Source organism: Prosopis cineraria, unplaced genomic scaffold (assembly GCF_029017545.1).
Source record: "Prosopis cineraria cultivar Desert tree isolate PC_DT_omini unplaced genomic scaffold, ASM2901754v1 PC12, whole genome shotgun sequence".
Classification (NCBI taxonomy): domain Eukaryota; kingdom Viridiplantae; phylum Streptophyta; class Magnoliopsida; order Fabales; family Fabaceae; genus Prosopis; species Prosopis cineraria.
In genome coordinates this window covers 36,175,283-36,198,971 of record NW_026555343.1, presented here as the reverse complement: position 1 = coordinate 36,198,971, position 23,689 = coordinate 36,175,283, and the positions used below count along the sequence as shown (strand labels likewise).

The following is a 23,689-nucleotide window of genomic DNA, read 5'->3' as shown; positions in this document are numbered from 1 at the left end:
CATATATATATATATATATATATATATTAATATTAATTTAAATTGATGATTGCATGTTAATAATTTTTTTTTGGAATTAGAAAAAAAATAAGTAATAATAGTATGGATATTACAAGCAGATTGAACCCGACATCACACCTAAAGGGAACATAGATATTATTAGACTACAAATTAATAACTTCTCCCTTCAATTTAAAATATAAGTTTTTTTTTAAATTTACATATTAATAAATTTTAAATTTTCATAAAATTATATATTATTTTTCCTTTTTATTCCTAACTCAAATTCAAATTATTAAAGCGTTTCATGGTAGGTGAGAAATACGCTTATACAAATATTTAAGTTAATAAATACAAAGAATAAAATAATTATTTTTTTAATATATATTAAGCTCGTTATATTTAAACCAAAATTAATTAGTGAAAATGCTTATATTTTAAAGGGAGTAGTTATTGGCACATGACACCTTAACTCTAAAATGAAAAAAAAAAAAAAACACGAAAAGGAAAAGACTATTTACTTAGAATGTGAAAACGGAACAACACAAAGACAAGAACATTGTTGTATAGAAAGATCTTGTTCTTCCGAAAAATAAAAAAGATCTTGAGCAGCAAACGCTCACGTCCTCAGATAAAACGTGTTATTTTCAGCCTTTCTTTCTTCTTGAAGTATACAAGGTTGAGGGTTTGCGTTTGCGGTCTTAGTCTCTGCCGTAGTTGTGCTCTCTCTCACCTCCTATGGCTCTTCAGCTTCCCGCTTCCATTGGGCGCTTCAACTTAACCGTCCGATCACGTCCCGTTGTCGTTGCCCGCAGAATCAACACCTTCGCTGCACTATCGCCGCCGCCAACCGATGCCATCAACTGGGTTGAAACAACTTCCGGTTTCTTTAAACAGGACAAACGACCCATCATGCTATTCGATGGTAATTAAATCAGCTTCACTCTTTTCTCCCCCTTCAAATTTCCAACACAAACCAATATGAAACGTATAATTACGCAGTAGAGGTGCTTGATGATGAAATTCCATTGGAGCAAACTGGATTTATAGATCAGTGTAGTTTCATCTTTTCAGATTTTTTTTTTTTGAAGTCTACCAGTTAGTTTCTGAAAACATCTACTTCCTTGCAAGCATATCAGGGCATCCCAGTTGCTATAGTAAGGTCTACTTGGCCAGGGAGTATGAGTTTGAGGAATTAACGATTTTCCATAATATGAAATCTCGAAATTCTTTTCCTGTAGTCAAATCAACAAAAAGCGAACAAATTACACCCACACCTACGGACCTCAATTCTTATTCTGATTTCAAGTTATGAGATAGGGGAACTCATTCCCTGGAGAAATTTCATGTAGCTGGCAATTTTTCGATAACTATGGAGCATTTGATTTTTGGGTGATTGCTAAAAATTCAGGGGCTTAGTTTACACTTCTTAATTGTGACAGGTGTATGCAACTTATGTAATGGGGGAGTGAAGTTTGTGCGTGATAATGATAGAAATAGGTAACATAATCATTCTCTTCTCCTTTAAATTTCGTTGATTGTTTTCATTTTCTCCGATCCTCTTCAGTCTTCAGATAATGACAGAAAATTGCGTCTATTATGAAATACTTGACTGCTAGAACGATATTGAAACTTGTTTCAGTCATATCGTTTACTTGACAGGAGAATTAGATTTGAGCCTCTTCAGAGTGAAGCAGGAAAAATGTTACTTAGAAGATCGGGAAGAGCTCCTGATGATATCTCAAGTGTAGTACTGGTTGAAAAGGATAGGTATGTATTGAAGAGCTTTGCTTACATGACTTAGAAACCACATTTAATAGTCCATTAGGTTGCGGTGATTCTATGGGAATTGTGGTTTCTTGGTTTAAGAATTTTAACCCTTCCTTTTAACTTCCCTTTCAAATGGATCGCTATAAAATTTGAATAGAAAGAGAAAAATCCCTATTGCAGCTATAAAGAACAAGGTAAAGACTAAAGAGTGAAACTTAAGAGTTTTTGGTTGATTCCAGAGCATATGTCAGGTCGGAAGCTGTGCTGAAGATAATGGAATACATTGACTTGCCATTTCCTCAACTAGCATTTTTTCTTCAATTGGTACCTCTGTAAGTTGCATTTTATCATTTGCTTTCCCTGCTTCATTTTCTTGATGGGTTGTGAATTTCATATCATCGATGACTGCAGGTTCATAAGGGATTTTGTTTATGACAATGTGGCAAACAACCGATACACTATTTTTGGCCGTTCAGAATCATGTGAAATATAGAATCAACCAATCTGCAATCATCAGTAAAATGTTATGTTAGAAACTAGAGATCTTAACTTATAATTCTTTATTGTTCTAGTCGAAGCCCAGTGAACTTGTCATCAAATATTTGATAGCAAGGATCCAGCGTATTACAGGAAAAAAGAAAAAGACCAAACCCTTTGAATCACTTTAATAGTAGTCTCCACTCTCTTGTACAAAAACTTTGCTAGTCATTTTCTGTATTCTGTATGGATGCAAATGAGAAATATTGAATAGCATCAGTATGTTTCTCATGGTCATCATTCAAACTCTATAGGGAGCGAACGTGATACATGTATAATTAGTCAAATAATATCAGTAACTTGTAAAAAATGTATGGAACTTGTCTCTATTCTTCCAGAAGCAGTTTCCTAGAAAGAAGTGGAGCCTAGTTATATGGTTACAGGGCTTCGTCCGTATGTGTATGAGAAATCACTGGTATTTACACTTCTGAAGGGACAGATTTTGGATTTACGCTTGAAAGGTTGTAGGAACAAGCCGTGGAATCAGCAGCAGTAACCATTTTACTCTGGAAAAATCTCTGATGCATCATATTTTTTTGGCAGTTTCAGGTATATCTGAGCCAAGGCATATGCATATCTGCCAAGTAAACCATTGAATCACGTTCCGAGGAAAAGGCAAATTTGGTTAAAATAGTTACACTGCATGTGACATCCACTAAAAAGATCAGATTGATGTACCCCAGAATGGCCAAGATTAATGCTATGAGAAAGAAGAAATATTGGCAGCAAGATTGCTTAGATTTGTTCTTTGCATGATATCCTGGAGGGATGTGCCTTGGTTTGATATATCCATATTGAGGCCGCATCAGAAAAATAAAGCCCAGTAAAAATCCTGAGATGAATCCTCCTATATGAGCTGAATTGTCTACCTTGGGTAGGAATCCAACCGCCATGTTAAGAACAATAACCACCGCTGGAATCATTAGAGCTGAACACTGCAAAAGTATCAATAATGGGTTACTTTTTCTGCCAAGCACACACCATAAACAATCAGTTGATGTTACTGTTTATTTGGGAAAAGAACGCATTTTAAAATTTGTGGAATCCTCTCCCCGTACTCTTTGTAAGTCATATTTTAGAAAGGTTTTTTAGTTCTCTGTGTAAGCTATTTTCTCTCTCTTTTTTTAAACATTTTATGTACAATTCTAAAAGTATTTTTTAACAAATTCTAAAAAGAAATGAAACATTTTAATTCTGAAAAGAAATATTTTTGCACCTTAAATCACTCTTTTTAAAATTTAGAGACAAAATTGAAAAATGATTAATTTTTAAGGTAATTTTTATTGTTATATTAATTCATCTTGATTTTGATAAGTTCGTTAAAAAAAAGGACAGGAGGGGCCATGTATCAGATGAAATCTCAATAAGAGATTCATAATCAATGAATTTAACAACAAATATCAAAACAAATAGAAAAAAGAACTGAGAATATTCTTGGCCGAGTATGTTACCTTGTTGGTATAGATAGACCAGTTGATGAGAAGCTCAGAAAGCATGGAACCAAGAAGTCCAAAAAGTGCGCCTGAAGCTCCAACAGAAACTTGGTGTTGTGCTGATCCTTTCATACGCATAACAGACGCCAAGCTTCCTCCAAAACCAGATAGCACATACACTAACCCTATTCTCACTGTCAAATTAATAACTATATTCATTAATTAAGTTCATCAACTAAACAGATTAAACCCAAAGGAGGGGCAAAAATTAAAAAAGCTTACGGAACCCAAATTCCCTCTCAAGTCGAACACCAGTAACTAACAGACTGAACATATTGAGAAGTAAATGAATAAGTCCAGCATGGAGAAATATGCACGACACTAAACGCCATCCTTGGTGCTTCTCCAGAATTAGGTCCGTATCAAGAGCTCCCATTTTTCTCAGCCTGCATCAAAGCGACACCTGAAATGAACCAGAGAAGTGGATTGGATCAAGCAGAGAAATGGGAAGGGGGTAGAGAGAGAGAGAGAGAGGCGGAACCGACGCGTCGACACGAGGGCCGAGAAGGGGATTTTGGCTCAAGGGTTCGAAAGAGAATCTGTGGAGATGATGAGTGAAGAGGCAGTGAACCGGAGGGGAGGAAGAATTAGGGCAATCGTTGAGGTACATTGTGTAGACGAACAAGGCCGTATTTGCCAGAAATATGAGCGGCACAAGCCATGGGAACCACGGCTTCGGTGGCGCTTCCGGTAGGTAATGGTGGTGGTGGCCGTGTCCCATCTCGAAGCCGATCCGTGCATGTTCCACCCTGCTTGCTTTTCTTGCGAGCAGCGATTCATACGGCTTTGCTTAAATTACGTATCTCTCTGGCTTACAAATTTGGATTTTTTAAAAAGATAAAAGATATTTCCATAAAAAAAATACGAAATTCACTGAACGATCATTATTTTTATTTGAAAACATGTTAAATAGATATTAATATTTATAAAGAAGAAAAAATAGCCATTTAATTGATATGATTTTAATTTAATAATAAAATAATTAAGTCTCTGAGTTTTAACTCCATACAAGTTAATTTATCAAATTGAAGTCATTTAACATGGAGTCTTTACATTTTTATCACTTGATTACAACTTAATTTTTGAAAGAATGGATATTTTTATCATAACAATGATCAATAAAATAGATTGCCTTGTAAAAGATTATTGGTTTCTTGTCATTTTGAAATTAACCTTAATGTTTCAATTCCATTATTCTTATAAAACTTAAATGCCTAAACTGACTGTATTGCATAAGTCAATGTTTAGATTAGAACAAATATCTTATGTTGAAAATGAGTCATTATAAACTTGAAAACAAATTATAATGCTTATTCTACATAAGTTAATCCTTAAAAATCTTCCCACCATTTATGAAAGTTTTTACGCCGCAGTTACTATCTAAATTTTACTGAGCATGTCGTTTCCCAAGTAAATGATTCTCATTATATACATCTCAACATTAAATTGTTAAAACATTGAGGTTGATGGATACGTCGTGAGATTTTTTTTCTTTCAAAATTTTAATTTGTTTATCAAGTTCCTCTTACTAACGTATAATATAATAAATAAAATTTATACCAACTCTCTTAATTTTAAAATCATGAAAAGTGATTTTTAAAAAATTTCTCTTAGTAAAAAAAACTTAATTGAGGGGTGTTTAATTGAACAAATAAAAAAAAGTTAAATTAGCTTATTCTGTGGAGTTCAAATTCTAATATATGCAATTACATAATGAGTAAAAATGCCAAAAGCATCCTCAAGGTGTTAGTAAGGCCATTGATAATGATGATCCCATATAATGAGAGTTCTGATTAATATAGGCTGGTGGTGGTAATATCTTAGATTTCTCAACATACTGGGCGATGAATAAGTTATTCATTAACGGGATGCACCTCAATCAACAACCGAAATTCATTGGTTTAAATAATAATATATATCTAATAGAATAATAATATATATATCTCTTCGAATCAGCACAATAGCTGGGAGCATGATATATAGCTCTCTGGACAACAAATAAAAAGAAACAAAAGGACAACACATTACGTACGCACTCGATACAAAGTATTAGTATATATTTATATGATTAATAAACTACTTATATATATATAGACATGATTATTAATAGGGATAATCAAGAGTCAGTTAATTAGGAAGCAAGCACTTCTTCAGAGAAGGTTTGGTGTGTGAAAAAGTTCCATGAGCATTGTGGCAAAAGGCAACGGCTTTCTGGCCAGCAACAGCAGAAGAGAGATAGACTCTGTCAAAAACGAGGTTGGAGCATCCTATGTTCTGGTCGCACCTCAGAGCTATGGCTTCCTTCGTCAATGATGTTCCCACTATCCCTCTGTACGTTACATCGCTCACTCTTATTGCAGTAGTCTTCATCCCCATCATTAATCACACAAAAATAAAACATGATTAATTCATATCACACACACACACACACAGAGACAAGCATTAATAATACTATACAGGAAAAAAAGACAACAATAGGTCCCTCTACTTTGCATTTTATTTTTAGTTCTTGTAGTTTTATTTTGTTGTTTCTATATCTTTAATTAGTTTTATCCATTTACATCGTTAGTTCCTACTCTTTTGAAGATGAACATAAAAAGGTTTTCTTTTAACGTGAAAATAGGTTGTCTTGGTGTGATTAAAAAATAAAAGGTACAGGTGGAAAAGTTTTCTTTTGTATTTGGCTTAAACAAAATGAGGGAGACAAAAGCAAGATTAAGTACCTGTCAACAAATGAATTAGCAAGATTAAGTACACATCAATAAAATTAATTCTTTCAGTGCCAACTTATGGTCTTTAGTTATATGCATTTCTAAAATTATATGGACTAAAGCTACAGGAAAATTAGACTAAAAGGATGAGGAACAATAGAATAAAATTATAGGAACTAAAAATAAGAGGCAATTAAAACTAGAGGTAGCTACTGTTATATTTTCCTGATATAGTGATATATGTATACTTGTAAGTTGTTACCTCGTTCTTGCAATCAGTCCTATGAGGGCAGTAAAACTGGTCAATGATAATGGGGTTATTGGCACGAACGAATCTGATCCCTTCGAATCTAATCTTCCTTGCATATCCAACTCCGCCCTAATTAAGAAAACAGTGTATTAGTACTCATTCTAATTTATTAGACTTAATTAATACAAAAGAAGTTGGTTGGTTAATTAATTATTTATTTGTAGTTAATTACCTGCCATGTCTTGATTCTTACACCAGTTAAAGTCTCTGTTATTGTGCAATTCCTCACTGTGATATCCTCCACGTTGTCGGTCTCTCCACGTGTTCCCAACGATCCGATGCTGCAAAAATATCATCATCATGTGCTATTCCCTTCATTACAAGATATTTTAACACACACTCACTTCTTTTAGATAGAGAAGATTTGTTTTGGTGTTATTTATTTTATATAATTGGGAAAATTATAGTCAGGAAAATATTTTAACCAGGAAAATTATATTCAAAGTTTCACCGACTAATGTGAAGTTGACCATTATACTATTATATGTACCGAAACTTATTCAGAATATTTTTTAACTTTCGAGACCCTACTCCTAATTGTTGGGCTCTGTACCAGTACAAAGTCGGAGAATGACTCATAAATAAGACATTTACATCAATTTAATCCAATCAAAATCATAGTCAGATATGTTAAAGCCGAACTAATTAATAAACTATAACATATATAGTCAACGGAAACAAATTTTACTCACTTTGTTCTAGGAAAATTTTGACCAAAATTTCGGATTTCTTACATGTTTTCTTTAAAAAAAAATTTGGAGAGAAATGTAACATTTTTGTTGTAACGAAACTATACTAGCTACCCCAATTTAAGATTTCATTGATTTGTCAATGGATAGCGCCGGATACTGGCTAGATGGCAATAAAAAATATAAATAGGTATCTGACTCGTTAAATAGGTGAGATTTGAGTATTATTGTTAGGCCTAATTGTAAGTAATTTTCTTAAGCGATGATCATATATAGTTCCTTCAACTAGAACCAACGCTAGTAGGTACAGTTGAGTACAATTTTAATGGAGGCAATAACTCACCTTATACCATGGCCTGGACCACAAGTTATACCTGATATTTTGATAATGGAGGAACCAGCACTAATTGCAATGCAGTCATCACCTGAAATAACCAAGACGAATAATACAGAATTGATACATTTAATCATATGAGAGTGTATAAGATTTTTGTTTGTTTAGCACTAACTAGGTTAATTATATTTATAATAACAGAATGAGAGATGTAAGATAATATTAACCTGTGCCAATGAAAGAATCGAGAACTCGAATGTTTGTGCAGCCAGAAATATCGATGCCATCGGTGTTGGGGCTATCTCCAGGAGCTACTAAACGGAGCTTAGATATTTTGCCCTGCTTGCAGCTTGTTAGGGTTATGTGACTCCTTGCTGGGTTCACATGTGTTGTCCCTTTCAGTTCAAACCTATTGCATCTGTACAGCGTCAATGCCTACACCACAAATTAAACTCTCTTTTCATTCGTAACAACAAATCATGATCAGTTTAATTTAATTGACTCAACAGTTTTGTGTAATATATATTACTCCCTCCCGTTCTAAATATATATAAATAACAAAGTTAGCTAACTTTACAGTTCTTAGTTATTGTCTTAAACTTAATTATTTAAAAAAAAAAAAACTTAGTGCAAGTAATGATAGGTAATATTGGTAAAAAGAAATTAACTACAATATATTTACCCTATATTCAAGACCAAATAGAGTTTTAAAACTTTCCCAACAATACTCAAATCTATACATGTGTAGATATATAAGAAGTATTTCAATTATATTGAGTTCAATAATAATCAAATCTGATATAGTAAGACTGCATGTATAAAAATTATATATATATATATATATATATATAGTCCCATATGAGAAAGGTAGGTCTTTATCTTAGATCTCAGTGTTCTAATTTAAGCAACGTTCTTTCTTAGTTTTTGGTTCATGTGTATGCATTTGCATCCTTAAGAAAAAGTCCAAGGATGAAATGCATGCATGATCTATGAATGAATGGTATTATATATAGTAACTTGAGGTGCAAAGAAAGTTTAATTAATTCTTTTGTTTTGTTTTTTGGTTTTTGCCATCCAAAGTTGAATTAATATTCGGATGACATCTTTTTTCTTCTTCATGAACAAGCCAAGTGCATAGAAATAAAGAAAAGCTTATACTTACCGTTGGTGGGCGGCACTTTGCACCCTGATCAAACGAGAAATTAGTGAGAAAATGATCATCATGCATATAGAATAAGGCAGAAATTAATGATCATGATGAGCAAGTTAAAATTTGTGCATGTGTATACTTACAGGAGCAGCATTTCCAATGCAAGGCTGATCCCACCAGATAGAACCTCGACCGTCGATAGTTCCTTTTCCACCGATGGTCAGACCTTCTACGTAGTTGAAGCTCAGCCATGTGTTTATTTGGGATCCACTATAATCTCCTTTTGTTTTCGGCGCTACTATGTTCCCTGAAAGCTGTCCTCATTCCAACAATAATAAATACCACTTCCCACCATATATTCTCATTTAATTTACCTCAGTTTTTTCTTCTGTACTGTTAAGCTTATTCTCTTTCTGGGTTATTGATACCCCTTTCATGAAAAATCAAGGGGTTTCATCATCATCATCATTATTATATAGGCCCAGCTATTCTAGTTATCTCTATTGATTGTAACAAACTTATAGCCACAAATGAATTAGTAATATTAAGAGGCTAGGAAATTCAACTTTTGTGGTTAATGACATATGTTAGGAATGGGGAGTGACCATCCCAAAGCAAGTGATAAAATGTGAATGGGACTTGTGAAATGAAAAGTTTCATATAAGATAAAGTAATATTTAATAATTAATATAGAATAAAAGGAATCAAAAAAAATTTTTGAATTAAAATATAATATTCTTTCACTGATTTTGCTCATTTATTTTAAATCGTTTTTGAGTGGTCACTCTTCATTTTTTAAACAAGTACTGTGAGAGCCTGTCTGCACTTAAGACCTAGAAGCCCTTGTTGTGTTTAAAGTCCATATAAAATAGGACCGGCCTACTGCAACAGGAACTTGTGTGTGCATTACTATACACACACACACCTGGATGTAGATGTACTTAGATTTGCATGGACCCTTGAAGGTAACAGGTCTGAGTAAGAACGTTTTTGCTGGAACGATGAGATGTGAAATCTTCGATTTACTTTGACAGACGTCTTTCCAAGCCTTGAGAAACGCCTGTGTTCAATGTTGAAACACTTTGTCAGAGAAAGTAATTAGGAAACAAATAAAACAAAGATGTTTATTTTAAAAATAACTAGCATGTTCTTTTCAAAATATGAAGACTTTAATTAGATTTAATTAATTACTGGGGAATCGTTGGTAGAACCATCTCCAATTGCTCCATATTGCATCACATTGAAACTACTTGTGCTGCTCAAGCCAGGCCTAGCCACACTTAGAATCATCACCACACTAAACAGTAATAGCTTCTGCAATATATAAAAGACACGTCATATTATGTTCTAATCAAGAACAAATTAAATAGTACTTCAGAAGAATGTATATCATATAAATATGTTCATTATATTAATTAAGCGCTGAAAACAGATCACAGCTCAAGAACAGATGAGATCCTGACCATGTTAGAAGACGCAAGGGGGTATTCGGGCCACGCACAGGACTTGAACGTTATGAAATTAGCCCTTTTGTCTTCTATATATAATGGTCTCTGGAACTGCATGACAAATCGTATATTGTACGTTCCAAGATATGTATTTCGTTAAGTTTGTGGATATATATTTGTTTAAGTATATTTTTTATTAATTAATTAAAAGAGATGTAGTGGTTGCGGAAAGGTTAAGGTGAGTACAGGTGTAGCTGTAAACACATGGGCTTATGGGAACAGGAAGCTTTGTGTTCGCCGAGAGAACATGAAACATGTACAAATCCCTAGGTTCAAGTTGTAGTGTACACACACACACATCCCTTTAATTGCTTCTTCATTTACACTCAATAATAATAATAATAATATGCTTTGCTGAATAAATCCCATGATCCAACGTAACGAGCATCTTCTTCTACGTACTTCTTAGTTTGAGTTCAAAGCAAGCACGTTCTATATTCGAATCTCATGATCCACATATATAGGAGCACATTACACTCAAGAAAATGACTTTCGATTTTCATGTTCAACATTTATACATGTATATATCCTAACAGAGTCATCAATAAGAGCCGGATCTTTGAGCTACCTATGTAGACTCTATGTTTTTGTATAAATGAGATTTTTTGTATAGAAGGGCTTTTAATCTTGACCTTTGTATTCCCTTTAAAAATATGGGCTCAAGTTTGGCCTAACCTTTTTAGACCATATAAATTTCTCTCTCCTTTTTAAGTGAGCATGTGGTCAAAATTGTTAAAATTTTGAAAATTGTCTATTTGAAATTGTTAATATTACAAAATAGTAACATGGTTGAAATTGTTTGCTTTGCTTTCAATTTTAAATTAATTATATATGAAAATGACAATTTTTAAATTATGTATTAACATAATAAAAAAATTTAAAAAAGTTATGTAGGCTTTCAAGTCTTGTCCTAAGTCTTATCAATCAGGTTGAATTTATAAAACATGATCAGTTTAAGATATGTGAGCTTATGGGCCTAAGTCTATAGAAGTCTGGCAAGCCCTTATTAACAACTCTATATATTAGTTGAGTTCATATACACGCCCATATATAATGAATACAGAGTTTAGGTTCTTTCACTCTCTCTTTTCAGTGCTAACCTTATTTATAGTAGTGTATGCAAAGATGAACAAGGTTGTGTTGGCTAATACTTAGCTGAAGCACAAAATCGCACCTTATTGGTATCTTTAATTTTTCTCCATCAAAATGGCAACGCCTCCTTAATTACATAGTAAATTCTAAGTAAAATATTTGAACTTTGCACTAGCATTATGTGTGGGTGAATTGTAAATATGAAATTGATTTCTCTAAAAAAAAAGGGAAAGAAATTAAAATAGAAGATAAAGAAAATTGGCGAAGTGCGGAGACTTTATTTTAGCAATGAAGTCATAAATAAAGCAATACATCGATCTTCTTAAAGAAGCAAATGCTCTCCAGGACAACACACTCAGTACAATTTGTTTATATATATATATAAACTACTGGCCATGATTATTGATAAATTAATTAGGAAGCAAGCAGTTGGTAAGAGAAGGTTTGGTGTGGGAAGCAGTTCCATGAGCATTGTGGCAAAAGGCAATTGCTTTCTGGCCAGCAACAGCAGAAGAGAGAGAGACTCTGTCGAAGACGAGGTTGGAGCATCCTATGTTCTGGTCGCACCTCAGATTTATGGCTTCCTTCGTCAGTGATGTTCCCACGATCCCTCTGTACGTTACATCGCTCACTCTTATTGCCTTCGTCTTCATTCCCATAGTTAATCACATAAAAATCAAACATTAATTAATTCATAATCACGCACACAAACGCTGACATTAGTAATAATTAGTAATAACCCACACAAATTAACTTGTAATTAAGTTGTTACCTCGTTCTTGCAATCAGTCCTATGAGGGCAATAAAACTGATCAATGATAATGGGGTTATTGGCACGAACAAATCTGATCCCCTCGAATTTAATCCTCCTTGCATATCCAATTCCGCCCTGTAAAATTTATAAAAACTTGTTCACAAGTACTCCACATGTACAGTGTCATTCATTTCATGTATCCTTCGTGTCTGGTGGACCTAGTTATATATAATCTATCAAGTTTGTTTTAATTATTAATTTGTTTTTTTAAGTTTATTTTTTTATAAATTCAATCTCTAATATTTTTTTAAATTATCATGTTAGTTGTTTAAAATTTTAAAAGACTTGGTATGCATATGTAACTAAATGAGAATAGCATAAGGCTCTCAAATCATTGTAATTTTCATTAATCTAATACGTCACATTGAGTTCTGTTATTTTATATTTTTTAAAAAATTTCTAAGTCTTTCTTTTTACTACATAAATAATTAAAATTTTTTTATTAATCTACATAATTTTCATCAATATTCTGTTATTCGTATTAGCAATTTTTAACAATGTTATCTTATATTTAAATAAAAAAGACTGAATTAATAATTGAAACAAATTTAAGAAAATAAATTAATAAAAAGTAAACTTTAGTAATCAATTAAATTAATAATTGATATAAACTTAAAAGTGTACTAAAAATTTTATTATTGTTATGACAAGAAGTTGCTTGATTAATTATATGTGAAATTACCTGCCATGTCTTGATTCTTACACCAGTTAAAGTCTCTGTTATTGTACAATTCCTTACAGTTACATCCTCCACATTGTCCATCTCTCCACGTGTTCCCAACGATCCGATGCTGCAAAAATAATATCATCATGTGTTATATTCCCTTCATTACAAGAAATATATGTATCTCGTAAATATTTTTTTTTCTCTTCCCTTCATAATTTTTAAAAAATTCAAATTAAGGTCTCCACCTGCTAATGCCAATAGTTGACGATTCTATGTACTGAAAATCAATTTTATCCGAAAACAAAATCATAGTCATGTTGCTCACACTAAGGGTTTCATAATTACTCTCAAGTCCCGCATAACAAATCTAGATACAAAAAATTCTATAAAATTACAAAATTATTATGAAATCCTGTATTATTTATTGAAGTTATCAATTACTGATCGATAATTTTTAATTATTGTTACTTAATCATCAACTAAATAACTTCATTAACAACTATTTAGCACTACAATTAACAATCGCTTCAATAAATAACATGGGACTTTAGATTAATTTTGTAATTTGACAAGATTCCTTTGTAAATTAAACGATGTACTGGGATCCCTTCAACCCTTAATATAAGAAAAACTTAATCAACTTTACTCTTATTAAGAAATGATGGTTATAATCTTAAAATTATTAAAAATTATGTGGCTTTACAATTTTTCCCTTCTATGCAATCAATGACCATATTAATTATAAATTATTGTATAGGAATTCAAACAGTAATAAATAAACAAGGGAAAAATTAGAAAAGAATAATGAATTACTCTAACTTTATCTTATATTAAGGACCAAAGGAATATCGTGCCAATATGTGCCAGATGACAGCAAAAAATAAAATAAAATAAAACAATTAAAGCTAAACATATGAATACAGAATGGAGGTAACTCACCTTATACCATGGCCTGGACCGCAAGTTATACCTGCTATGTGGATACGCGAAGATCCAGCACTAATTGCAATGCAGTCATCACCTGAAATAACCAAGACGATTATGCAGAATCAATATGTATAGTGTGACGTAATTAAGGCATATATATTTATATATAATTAATAATAATAACCTGTGCCAATGAAAGAATCAAGAACTCGAATGTTTGAGGAGCCAGAAATATCGATGCCGTCAGTGTTAGGGCTTTCATCAGGAGCTGTCATGCGGATGTTTGATATTTTGCCATACTTGCAGCTTGTTAGGGTTATGTGACTTCTTGCCGGATTCAAATGCCTTGTTCCTTTCAGTGCAAACCGATTGCATCTGTACAGTGTCAATGCCTATACCACAAACCCATTAATTTTTTTTTAAATTCTTTCACTATTCATCTTCCATATTTTCAATATTCATCTTTCACATTTTTATTACGTACTCAGTTTTTAAATTTTTCAATACGGATATCTATGTGTGCGTACATAATATATGCAAGTGCATGGAAAAGCTTATACGTACCGTTGGTGGACGGCAAGTTGTACCCTGATCAAACAAGAAATTCATGAGAGAATGATCGTAGAATATGAGAGAATTTCATGTGCAAATTAAAATGATGTGTCAACGTGCTTACAGGAACAGGATTTCCAAGACAAGGCTGATCCCACCAGATAGAACCTCGACCATCGATGGTGCCTTTTCCACTGATGATCAGACCTTCTACGTAGTTGAAACTCAGCCATGTGTTTATTTGGGATCCTTTATATTCTCCTTTTGTTTTCGGTGCCACTATGTTCCCTGTAAGCTGTCATCATTCCAACCGTTAAGAACAGGGGAGAAAATAAACAAACAAATCACAGTAGAAGATGTCATATCTTAATCTAAAACATTAAAATTTAAGTATATCCTTCCACTTTATTATATATTCCTTCAGTCCTTTTTATAAGTCACATTTTAAAAGTTTTTTTGGTTCTTTATATGAGTCGCTTTCTTTTAGGATAATTTGTAACCTTTTCTATAAACTTCTAAAGTACCCTCCAACAAATTCTAAAAGAAAATGCACTACTATTTCAATTTTCAATAAAACTCTTCCCTATATCAAATTTCTCTTTTTAAAATTCAAGGATAAAATTGGAAAGTGATTTATTTTAAGACAATTTTATTTAACTAACTCATTTTGGTTTTGATAAGTTAATTAGAAGTGACTAATAAAAAGAACTACTTCATAAAAACTAAAAAATGACAGTTAACTTATTAAAAATAGAAAGATGCATATTATACAATGAGTCATAAAATTAAATTAAAAAATAATAATAAATAATCTACATGCATCTGTGCCTTGTATATATTAAAAATTAAATAATCCTTCTAAAAAATACCTTGTAATAGGATTTGGATGAGTATTTATTCAACACAATTTTATCCTACGTGAAATTTTTCATTGACTCTAAGTCCATTTAAAATTCGACATTCTAACACCGACAATAGTAAGTACCACTTCAGTGTTCTCGTTTATCTAGATCATGAAGTTAAATTTTGAAGGATTATGAAGATCAAAAAGTGCCCGCGTGCGTGCGTGTATACACACACCTGAATGTATATGTACTTGGATTTGCAAGGTCCCTTGAAGATAACAGGTCTGAGTAAGAAAGTTTTTGCTGGAACGATGAGACGTGAAATATGCGAGTTACTCTGATGGCAGACATCTTCCCAAGCCTTGACAAACGCCTGTGTTCAATGTTGTTGAAACACATAAATTAATTTTCCAGAAATTATGAAACAAAGATAACAATAAAATATTATTGTGTCTGTTCTTAATTTTCTGAATATAAAGACCAATTACAGGGGCATCGTTGGTAGAACCATCTCCAACAGCTCCATACTGCATCACATTGAAACTACTTGTTGTACCGCTGAATCCAGGCTTAGCCAAACTTAGACTCATCACCACACCAAACAATAATAGTAGCCCCTGCATGCATGCATGAAACACATCGCATTATTTCCGTTTAAGAAGAATGATGTGTCATATATTCACGAGCACCACAGAACAACTCAAGAATAAGAGATTCTGACCATCTTAGTCTTAGAAGACGCTATAGGAGGTATCGGAGCCACAAGGAACCCTCTTGTCTCACACACACAAGCACAGGTCTAGAGAACTGGCTAACTGAATATATATAATATATGCGTACGATGTCGTAACAAGAGATGTACTTGTGATATACAGGTGTAGTTTGTTTAGAAAATGAAATATATATAAATTAAGTGGCGGTTGCAGAAAGGTCAACCTGAATATACAGGTGTACCACCTTGGTGCTCTACAATATAAGGCATTGCATATTTGCATTAGTACTACATCACCTCACGGTTTAAGAAAAAAGTTAGTTAAAACATTAATTTTTTAATAAAAAAATCGCCTTAGTATTAATCATTGAAATTTCAATAATGAACTATTTTCTAAAATTAAAAAGTAAGTATATAATTTAAAAAAATTATAAAAACTACCATTACTACGTCCAGGTTCCATCCCAATTTATAGAATTCTTGAAAAAAATTTGGCGTCTCAAAATTTAAAGTAGCATATGGAAACATAAGGCTTTGTGTTCGCTGAGCACATGAAACATGTACAAATCCCTAGGTTGCAGGACCAAGTTGTGGTATGTACTACCTTTAATTAATTGCTTCTTCATCTACACTCAATAAATCCCATGATCCAACGTAATGAACATAGTATATCTTAATTAATTTGATTGCAAAGCAAACCACCTTCTCTTTTGGAATCCCATGATCCGCATATATAGGAGATTAGAAGCACGTTATCACTAAAGAATTGCCTTTTCCTTGTTCAATATCCATTTATACTTGCTAGTCGTCAGTCATCCATATGCTTATTAATTGTCATTCACAAATAGATATGTGCCTATAGGTGTTTAATATATAATATAAAGGTTTGATGGAAACAAGTTTCCAAACCTAAGTTCTAACTTTAAGTTTCAACAAGATACATGCTCGTTTCTTGTAACATTTGACTTAAAAGTGCTCATTTTTAAAGATTTCTTCATATATTATTTTTATAGTGTCTTCCGTATCAAATTAAACTTTCCCCTTTTTATCATTGATGATACAATTTAAGAAGTTCTCGATTTTATTCCTATTAAATATATGTATTTCAATATAGAACAATATTAGATTTTTGATTGTATATATTATTCTATATAGTTGTGGTAACTATAATTATTTTATTTTTAATAGATTTTTATTTTATTCTCTAATAACTCTTTTTTCTCTTGTATAAATACATTTATATTGGAATTAATAAGATAATGCACTATTTTCACAAATTGTATTATGGTATTAGAGTAAGTGAAATTTCTTTTTCACTGTTTTCTCTTTCTACTTTATTTCATGCTTCTGAAACCCTATGGCTTCTAAGCCCATTGTTCCATCTTCCAATATCTTTGTTCTTTAAAAAAAGTAAAGTTTATAAAATTTATAAATTCTTAATTTTAGAGAATTCATTCCTGAGAGAGAATTTATTAGAAATCGATTAAACATTGACTTGATTTTCAAAACGGGTGTATGTATCTATATCTTGATGCAGCTAGCAATCACTTAAGGCCAATTTCCCAAGATCTAACTCAAGAGCCATAGATCTGTAAGGCCATGAAAGTGTTGAGAAAGAAACGATAGAATCTAAAGGGCCTTCATTATTTAAAGTTTCAATTTATTTGTGAAATGCAACTTTTTGGCCATAAGCACTATCAGCTCTAGTTTCTTTTTATTTCAATTTCTATTCTTAATTCATAAGAACTATAATTTCTCCCATATGTGTTCTTGTGTCCTTCACGTCTACATCTACAGGAGCAACTTACTCCATTCTGATAACATTCACAACATTTCTTTTGGCACCTAGATTTCTTACAGCTGCATTCTCTTTTATATCGTGTTGAAGTTGTAGTTATGTTAGGGTCAACCCTAGTTTTATATAGAGAATCAATAATACTTCTGATGACTTTGAGAGCAAATGCATGAGGCTTACGAGACTGAATCTCTTAGTGAGCTAAAAGCATAATGACTACATTGATTGTCATATTGGAGCAATTCTTACAAGAACAAGATCCCATGCAGTAGACAAGTAAAGCAAATTAAAGCACTCACAATAAAGCTTTAAACAATTTGTGCTCTTGTATTTGCAACACTTGAAAAACTTCACTTACAATAGCAAGCTCTGACTTACGCCTTTTCCTATTGGAGTCATCATCAAAGTTCTTTTTATGCATTCTAGTCATGCCAAAATCTATGGAATGCACATTTTGTCCCATTTTGGACTTCAAATGTGTGCACAATAACGGGCTTACAAGTCCTAAGCAAAACCTGACTCTGATACCGCTTATTAAGAATGAGAAGCAATTGCATGGGAACAAGGGGAGAGGAGAAAAGGGCAGGAGCAATGAAAGAATGTCACATTTTAATTCAAAACCTCAAGGCTTAAGTTTATGGATCCTTCCTCTTTATTATATACTAGTTATTAAGATCCAATATGAGATTTCTCACATTATCTTATATTCACTTATACTTTGACAACCTAATAATCTCCCCCTTAAGTGTAAGTTCACAAACTCCTCATTCTTAATAGTAGGTAATTTCATGTGGTGAGACAACAATGTGCAAGTTCCTGAAGGTATTTTGTAGCAATTGAGGCATAAAATTGAGACACTGCTAGAAAAAATGAAATTAGTGATGGATTGAGAATTTGTCACTAAACATAACACTTCATGGCAAAATAGTAATGGGTGTGAAAATCTGTCATTATTTTATTAAAATATCCAAATTTATTGACATATTAATTTTCATCACTAATTTACCAACACTCAAATATTATTATTAGTGAAGGATTTGTGACAAACGTAATATCTGTCACCATTTTATCAAAATTTTTAAATGTAATGACAAAATATAATCCTTCATTAATATTCATTTTCTCAAATGTAATAATTTGTGACACGTGAAGATGCAAATTTATATCATCAAATTTTTTAATTATCAAATATATTACATTTAAAAAAATGGATTTTGAAAATTTTATTAGTGGAATATATAATCAAATATGATTTTTATCAATGCACGCTAGTTCGTAAATGTTTTATCATGTGATATTTGGATACATAGAGATAACCTTTTAATGTTGTCATTTTTATGTAAAAGCTATATTATTAATATATTATATCATTATAATACACATTATATAAAATTTACATATTATTAGTTATTAAATTAATAAATTATAAAATATATACTAATTGATTTAATTTTTTAAACTTTATTGCATGGAACAATTTGTCAAAAAAAAAAAGCCAAAACCTAAACAAGGTAAAAGCTATTATGTTTTTTTAATTCATATGATTATTTTTACCCATTTTTTCTAGTTTAAATTCATATAATTAAAAACTGTTGGTATATATATTGTTTTATATATGAAATATATGTAATTTTATATTGAAATATGTGTAATTAATTAGTATCATCAGTTCAAGAAAATGTTGGATATATTTAATTTACAATTAATTGAATTGATAAATATATAAATTTAAAATATAAAAAATAAATAAAAATAATCATATGAATTGGAAAAGAATAATTCCTTTCACCTTGTACGGGTTTATTTTTTGACAAATCGTTCTATGCCAAAAAATTTTAAACGTTAAATCCATTAGCATATATTTTATAATTTCTTATATAAAATATACTCCTTTTGTTTAAAATATAAGCAATTTTTTAAGTTGATCGTGGTTCAAGATATAAGTCACTTGGTATTTGTAAAAAAATTTCTCAATTTTACCCATTATATTTATTAATCTAGATTATTGTATGAATTTATGGAATTCTTCCTCCTCATAATTGGTAATTAAGATTAAGATTACAAAGAAAAAATAATATATTTTTATGAGAATACAAAGTTTATTGATATGTGAATTATTGTTAAAAACTTACTACATTTTTTACCAAAGGAGGTATAACTTCTTAAAATATTATAGATAAGTTTTGTGCATATTGAGGGTTGTGTGTTTGTATTAAAGTTTGATTAATATGAGTACAATGTGTTTCTAGCTCAATTGGCAAAACAAGAAAGTTATTGGAACAACAAGCACAAGGTTCATTGTTTGAAAAAGGATAGATTTAGTAATGGAAATTTCTGTTCCTCGCTAATATCAATTTTTCTAGTAGTAAAAGGTGTATAACTATGGGATCCAATGATATTACAGTAGATCCTTATCAAGAGCATAAATTTTGTTGTGAGTAAGGCTCTCCCAATCACATCTTGGCCCTTCATTTTTCAATACAAGTGTAAGTAGTCCTCCTACAATAGACATTGCCCTATCAAACCCAGAGTTACTACAACCATATATCAAGGCTTGTGGTATGTTAAGTGTGCATTTAGTGCTTAATTGTATGGAATTCCCTTTATTAGTATTTTCTACTAGCCTACCAAAGTTATGATGTGCATGATTTATGTACAAAAGAGTGGATTCACCCGAACTAATCTTTGGATCCTAGGTTTAGATGAAACATATGGTTTTGGTGCCTCCAAAGGACTATAGCTCTAGAGAATTCTACATTCCTTCTTATGACAAGAGACATGAAAACAAATGGAGGGGACCAAAAGCTAAGAGAGCTTAATTCCTAAGGATAATGAACACGCTTGTTTGGTTTTATTAGAGGAAGTCCATTCATATAGCCTATCCATGTTGAAAGAGATTTGAGACTTAAGGGAGAGGCATTCATTACTCCCTTTTTGCACAAAGGCTTGCTTTGATCTTTCTCCTCTTCAAAACAAAAAGGCAAGATGATATTTTCTCCAAGATTAAGAGGGTGATTAGATTTTTAATTGTTGTCGATGATTACCCTTCCTTTAATTGGATCATTTTGATTAAATTAAAATATGAAACTAAAACACATTTGAAGTGCCTCATTCTATTTTTGAAAAATCAATTTTCTTTTACTGTCAAAACTATTCACTAAGACAATGGTCTTGAATTCCTCTTGCATTCTTTCTTTGATTTAAAAGGCATTCTTCACAAAACAACTTATGTTGAAATGACTAAACAAAACAATATTGTGGAATGTCAACACCAATATATTCTTAATATTGCTTGAAATTTATTATTTCAAAGTCATTTACCTTTAGCTTATTGGTCTTATGCTATTTTACATGCTATTCATATCATTAAGCATCTTCCCACCTGTGTTTTGCAACAACAAACACATTCTGAACTTCCTTATAAGATGTTCCCTATTTTTTTTAATTTTCTCTCTTTGTTTTTCTTTCACTTCTATTTCTTTTTCCTTTAAGCCTAAGACATATAATTATACAGTAAAATATTTTGAATGGAGTCAAGGTATGCAGGCTGAAATTTATGTTTTTAAACAAAATAATACATGAATCTTGACTAACCTCTTGTCAAGAAAAGATCTTATTAGTTGTAAATAGGTGTTTAAAAAGAAATTTAAAGCTCATAATTCTCTTGATAGGCATGAAACTCATTTGGTTGCTAAAGGTTATATACAAAACCAAAGGAATTGACCACTTTGATACTTTTGTTCAGTTTTGGCCTTGGCAGCTACCAACTATTGTCTCTTAAAGTAGGAAAATGTTAATAATGCCTTCCTTCATGGTGATTTAGATAAGGAGGTCTATATAACTCTTCCTCCTTGTTTTGATTCTCCATTACCTGGCATTGTATGCAAATTGTAGAAGCCTATTTATGGTTTAAAGTAGGCTAGTTGCCATTAGTTTGCTAAACTTACATATGCTCTTACTTCTTATGATTATCTCTAGCTAAAGGTAATTATTTTTTATTTGTCAAGAAGATTGATTCTTCATTTGGAATTTTATTGATTTATGTTGATGACATTATCTCAATTGGTAATGATTATGATGAAATTGTCAATATTAAAAATCTTCTTAATTAGTCATTTAGAGTCAAGAATGTGGGCTAGCTTCACTATTTTCTTGGTTTGGAGATAGCTTAAACATCCTCCAGTGTATCCATCTATTAATGGAAATTTGCTTTAGATATTCTTTCTTATTGTGATTATCTTGATTGTAAACTAGCTTCTACTCTTATTGATAGATCTATTAAGCTTTCATAGGATGATGGTTCTCCTCTAGATTTTTCACCCACATATCGGGGAATTGTTGGTCATCTCTTGCACTTGACCACTACTTGCACAATAGTTATCTCTATTTATGTCTAATATGCATAATACTCATCATGTCTTTTGTTAAGTCCTTTCCAAGCAAGGACTTATTTTCCCCCTGTTGATTTAGATCTCAAGCTAAAGGCTTTCTTTGACTTTGAGTGGATAGGTTGTGTTTATTCTTGCCACTCCATTACTAGCTTTTGTGTTTTTCATAACAAAGCTTTGGTTTCCTAGCGCTCGAAGAAACAATCAATTGTTTCACATTAATCTTTTAAGATTGAATATTGAGCTCTTGATTATTTGACTTGTGAGTTACAATACTTATTATTTTTGTTACAAGACCCTCATATCTCTCATCTTTCTCCTACACTAATTTTCTATGATAATCAATCTGATCTTCATATTACCTCTAATATTACTTTTCATGAGCGTACTAAGCATATGAAATTAGATTGTTATCTTGTTATTAATAAGCTCTAAGTTGGCCTCATTTATTTGCTTCATATTCGCTTCAAGGATTAACTTGCTGACATCTATACCAAACTTCTTGGAGATGGTCCTTCCAATGATCCCTTGTCCAACCTAGGCATGTGTGATCATTTTCTAACTTGTGGGGGTAACGTATGATGATGTTAGATTTTTTTTATTGTATATATATTACTTTATATAGTTAGGTTGGTTTTAATTTTTTATTTTCTGTTACTATTTTAATTTTTAATAGATTTTGATATATTTCTATTTTATTTTTTTGATACATCTTGATAGATATTTTTTCCTTGTGTAAATATATCTCATTGAAATTAATAAAATAAGTAACTATTTTCAAAAATTGTATTATATTTTAGTAGTATACAAAACTCATGAATATTTAATGGAGAGTAAAAAACATTATCATGAAGTACTGCACCTATATGGCCAACCGTAATTTTAGAAGGCATCAAAAAGAATCTTTACTTGTAATTAAGCAACAATTCCTTCATTTTCAAATATAAGCAAATTTCAACCAACTTAGTTTAAGAAAATTGATCAATCATAATAATTATATTTAAAATTAAAAATTTTACATCAAATTATCCTTGTAATTAATAAAACAAGTTTGCCTCGTGAAAATAAACTTTTATTTTATGAGAGAAAATATGAGAAAAATAGGATAAATACTTCTTAAATTTTATAATTTTTCTTGTAACAAAAATTATGAAGCATTGGTAATTTCTCTTGATAAAAAACGGGGGAAGTATAGCTCAATATACTCTTACAGCTTGGGGCTACTTAAAATATTCAGTTCCTCAATGTGAACATTACACATTTATACTCAAGAAAATCTTTTACATCAACAATATTTTATTTAAATAAAGACTTGGAGTCGGAAGTATGCGAGCGATTCAGTATAACATTATGTTTGATTTTAACCCCCTTAACAACTGTTGGCCAAAAAAAAAA

At 31.5% G+C, this 23,689-nt stretch overlaps 4 protein-coding genes across 7 annotated transcripts; 1 reads left to right on the top strand and 3 right to left on the bottom strand.

Moving 5' to 3' along the window:
• The first annotated feature begins 573 nt into the window (after positions 1 to 573).
• On the top strand, positions 574 to 2,946 carry LOC129287821 (DCC family protein At1g52590, chloroplastic). 4 transcript variants are annotated; one of them, XM_054924072.1, is made up of 5 exons: positions 574 to 925; positions 1,443 to 1,500; positions 1,663 to 1,770; positions 2,022 to 2,102; positions 2,851 to 2,946. In XM_054924072.1, the coding sequence occupies exons 1-5, from the start codon at positions 739 to 741 to the stop codon at positions 2,864 to 2,866; spliced, it is 450 nt and encodes a 149-aa protein (XP_054780047.1). In that variant the 5' UTR covers positions 574 to 738; the 3' UTR covers positions 2,867 to 2,946. The 4 variants fall into 4 exon arrangements, with proteins under 4 accessions (XP_054780047.1, XP_054780045.1, XP_054780046.1 ...); XM_054924070.1 differs by lacking the exon at positions 2,851 to 2,946 and adding an exon at positions 2,182 to 2,687 and having other exon boundaries at positions 576 to 925; XM_054924071.1 differs by having other exon boundaries at positions 580 to 925; positions 2,010 to 2,102.
• Positions 2,947 to 3,264: 318 nt separating this feature from the next.
• On the bottom strand, positions 3,265 to 4,557 carry LOC129289293 (RHOMBOID-like protein 2). Its single transcript, XM_054926070.1, has 4 exons — positions 4,286 to 4,557; positions 4,023 to 4,186; positions 3,759 to 3,934; positions 3,265 to 3,273 (listed from the first exon to the last, which is right to left on the bottom strand). Exons 1-4 carry the CDS (start codon positions 4,519 to 4,521, stop codon positions 3,265 to 3,267), a joined length of 585 nt encoding a protein of 194 aa, XP_054782045.1. The 5' UTR covers positions 4,522 to 4,557.
• Positions 4,558 to 5,720: 1,163 nt separating this feature from the next.
• LOC129289411 (probable polygalacturonase At3g15720) lies at positions 5,721 to 10,562 on the bottom strand. Its single transcript, XM_054926173.1, has 10 exons — positions 10,458 to 10,562; positions 10,186 to 10,308; positions 9,920 to 10,054; positions 9,138 to 9,308; positions 9,007 to 9,030; positions 8,072 to 8,279; positions 7,854 to 7,935; positions 6,994 to 7,102; positions 6,774 to 6,890; positions 5,721 to 6,164 (listed from the first exon to the last, which is right to left on the bottom strand). The coding sequence occupies exons 1-10, from the start codon at positions 10,557 to 10,559 to the stop codon at positions 5,928 to 5,930; spliced, it is 1,308 nt and encodes a 435-aa protein (XP_054782148.1). The 5' UTR covers positions 10,560 to 10,562; the 3' UTR covers positions 5,721 to 5,927.
• A 1,290-nt stretch (positions 10,563 to 11,852) lies between these two features.
• On the bottom strand, positions 11,853 to 16,178 carry LOC129287450 (probable polygalacturonase At3g15720). The gene is made up of 10 exons (XM_054923603.1): positions 16,121 to 16,178; positions 15,888 to 16,016; positions 15,635 to 15,772; positions 14,679 to 14,849; positions 14,567 to 14,590; positions 14,187 to 14,394; positions 14,015 to 14,096; positions 13,091 to 13,199; positions 12,367 to 12,483; positions 11,853 to 12,241 (listed from the first exon to the last, which is right to left on the bottom strand). Exons 1-10 carry the CDS (start codon positions 16,121 to 16,123, stop codon positions 12,005 to 12,007), a joined length of 1,218 nt encoding a protein of 405 aa, XP_054779578.1. The 5' UTR covers positions 16,124 to 16,178; the 3' UTR covers positions 11,853 to 12,004.
• Positions 16,179 to 23,689: the final 7,511 nt, after the last annotated feature.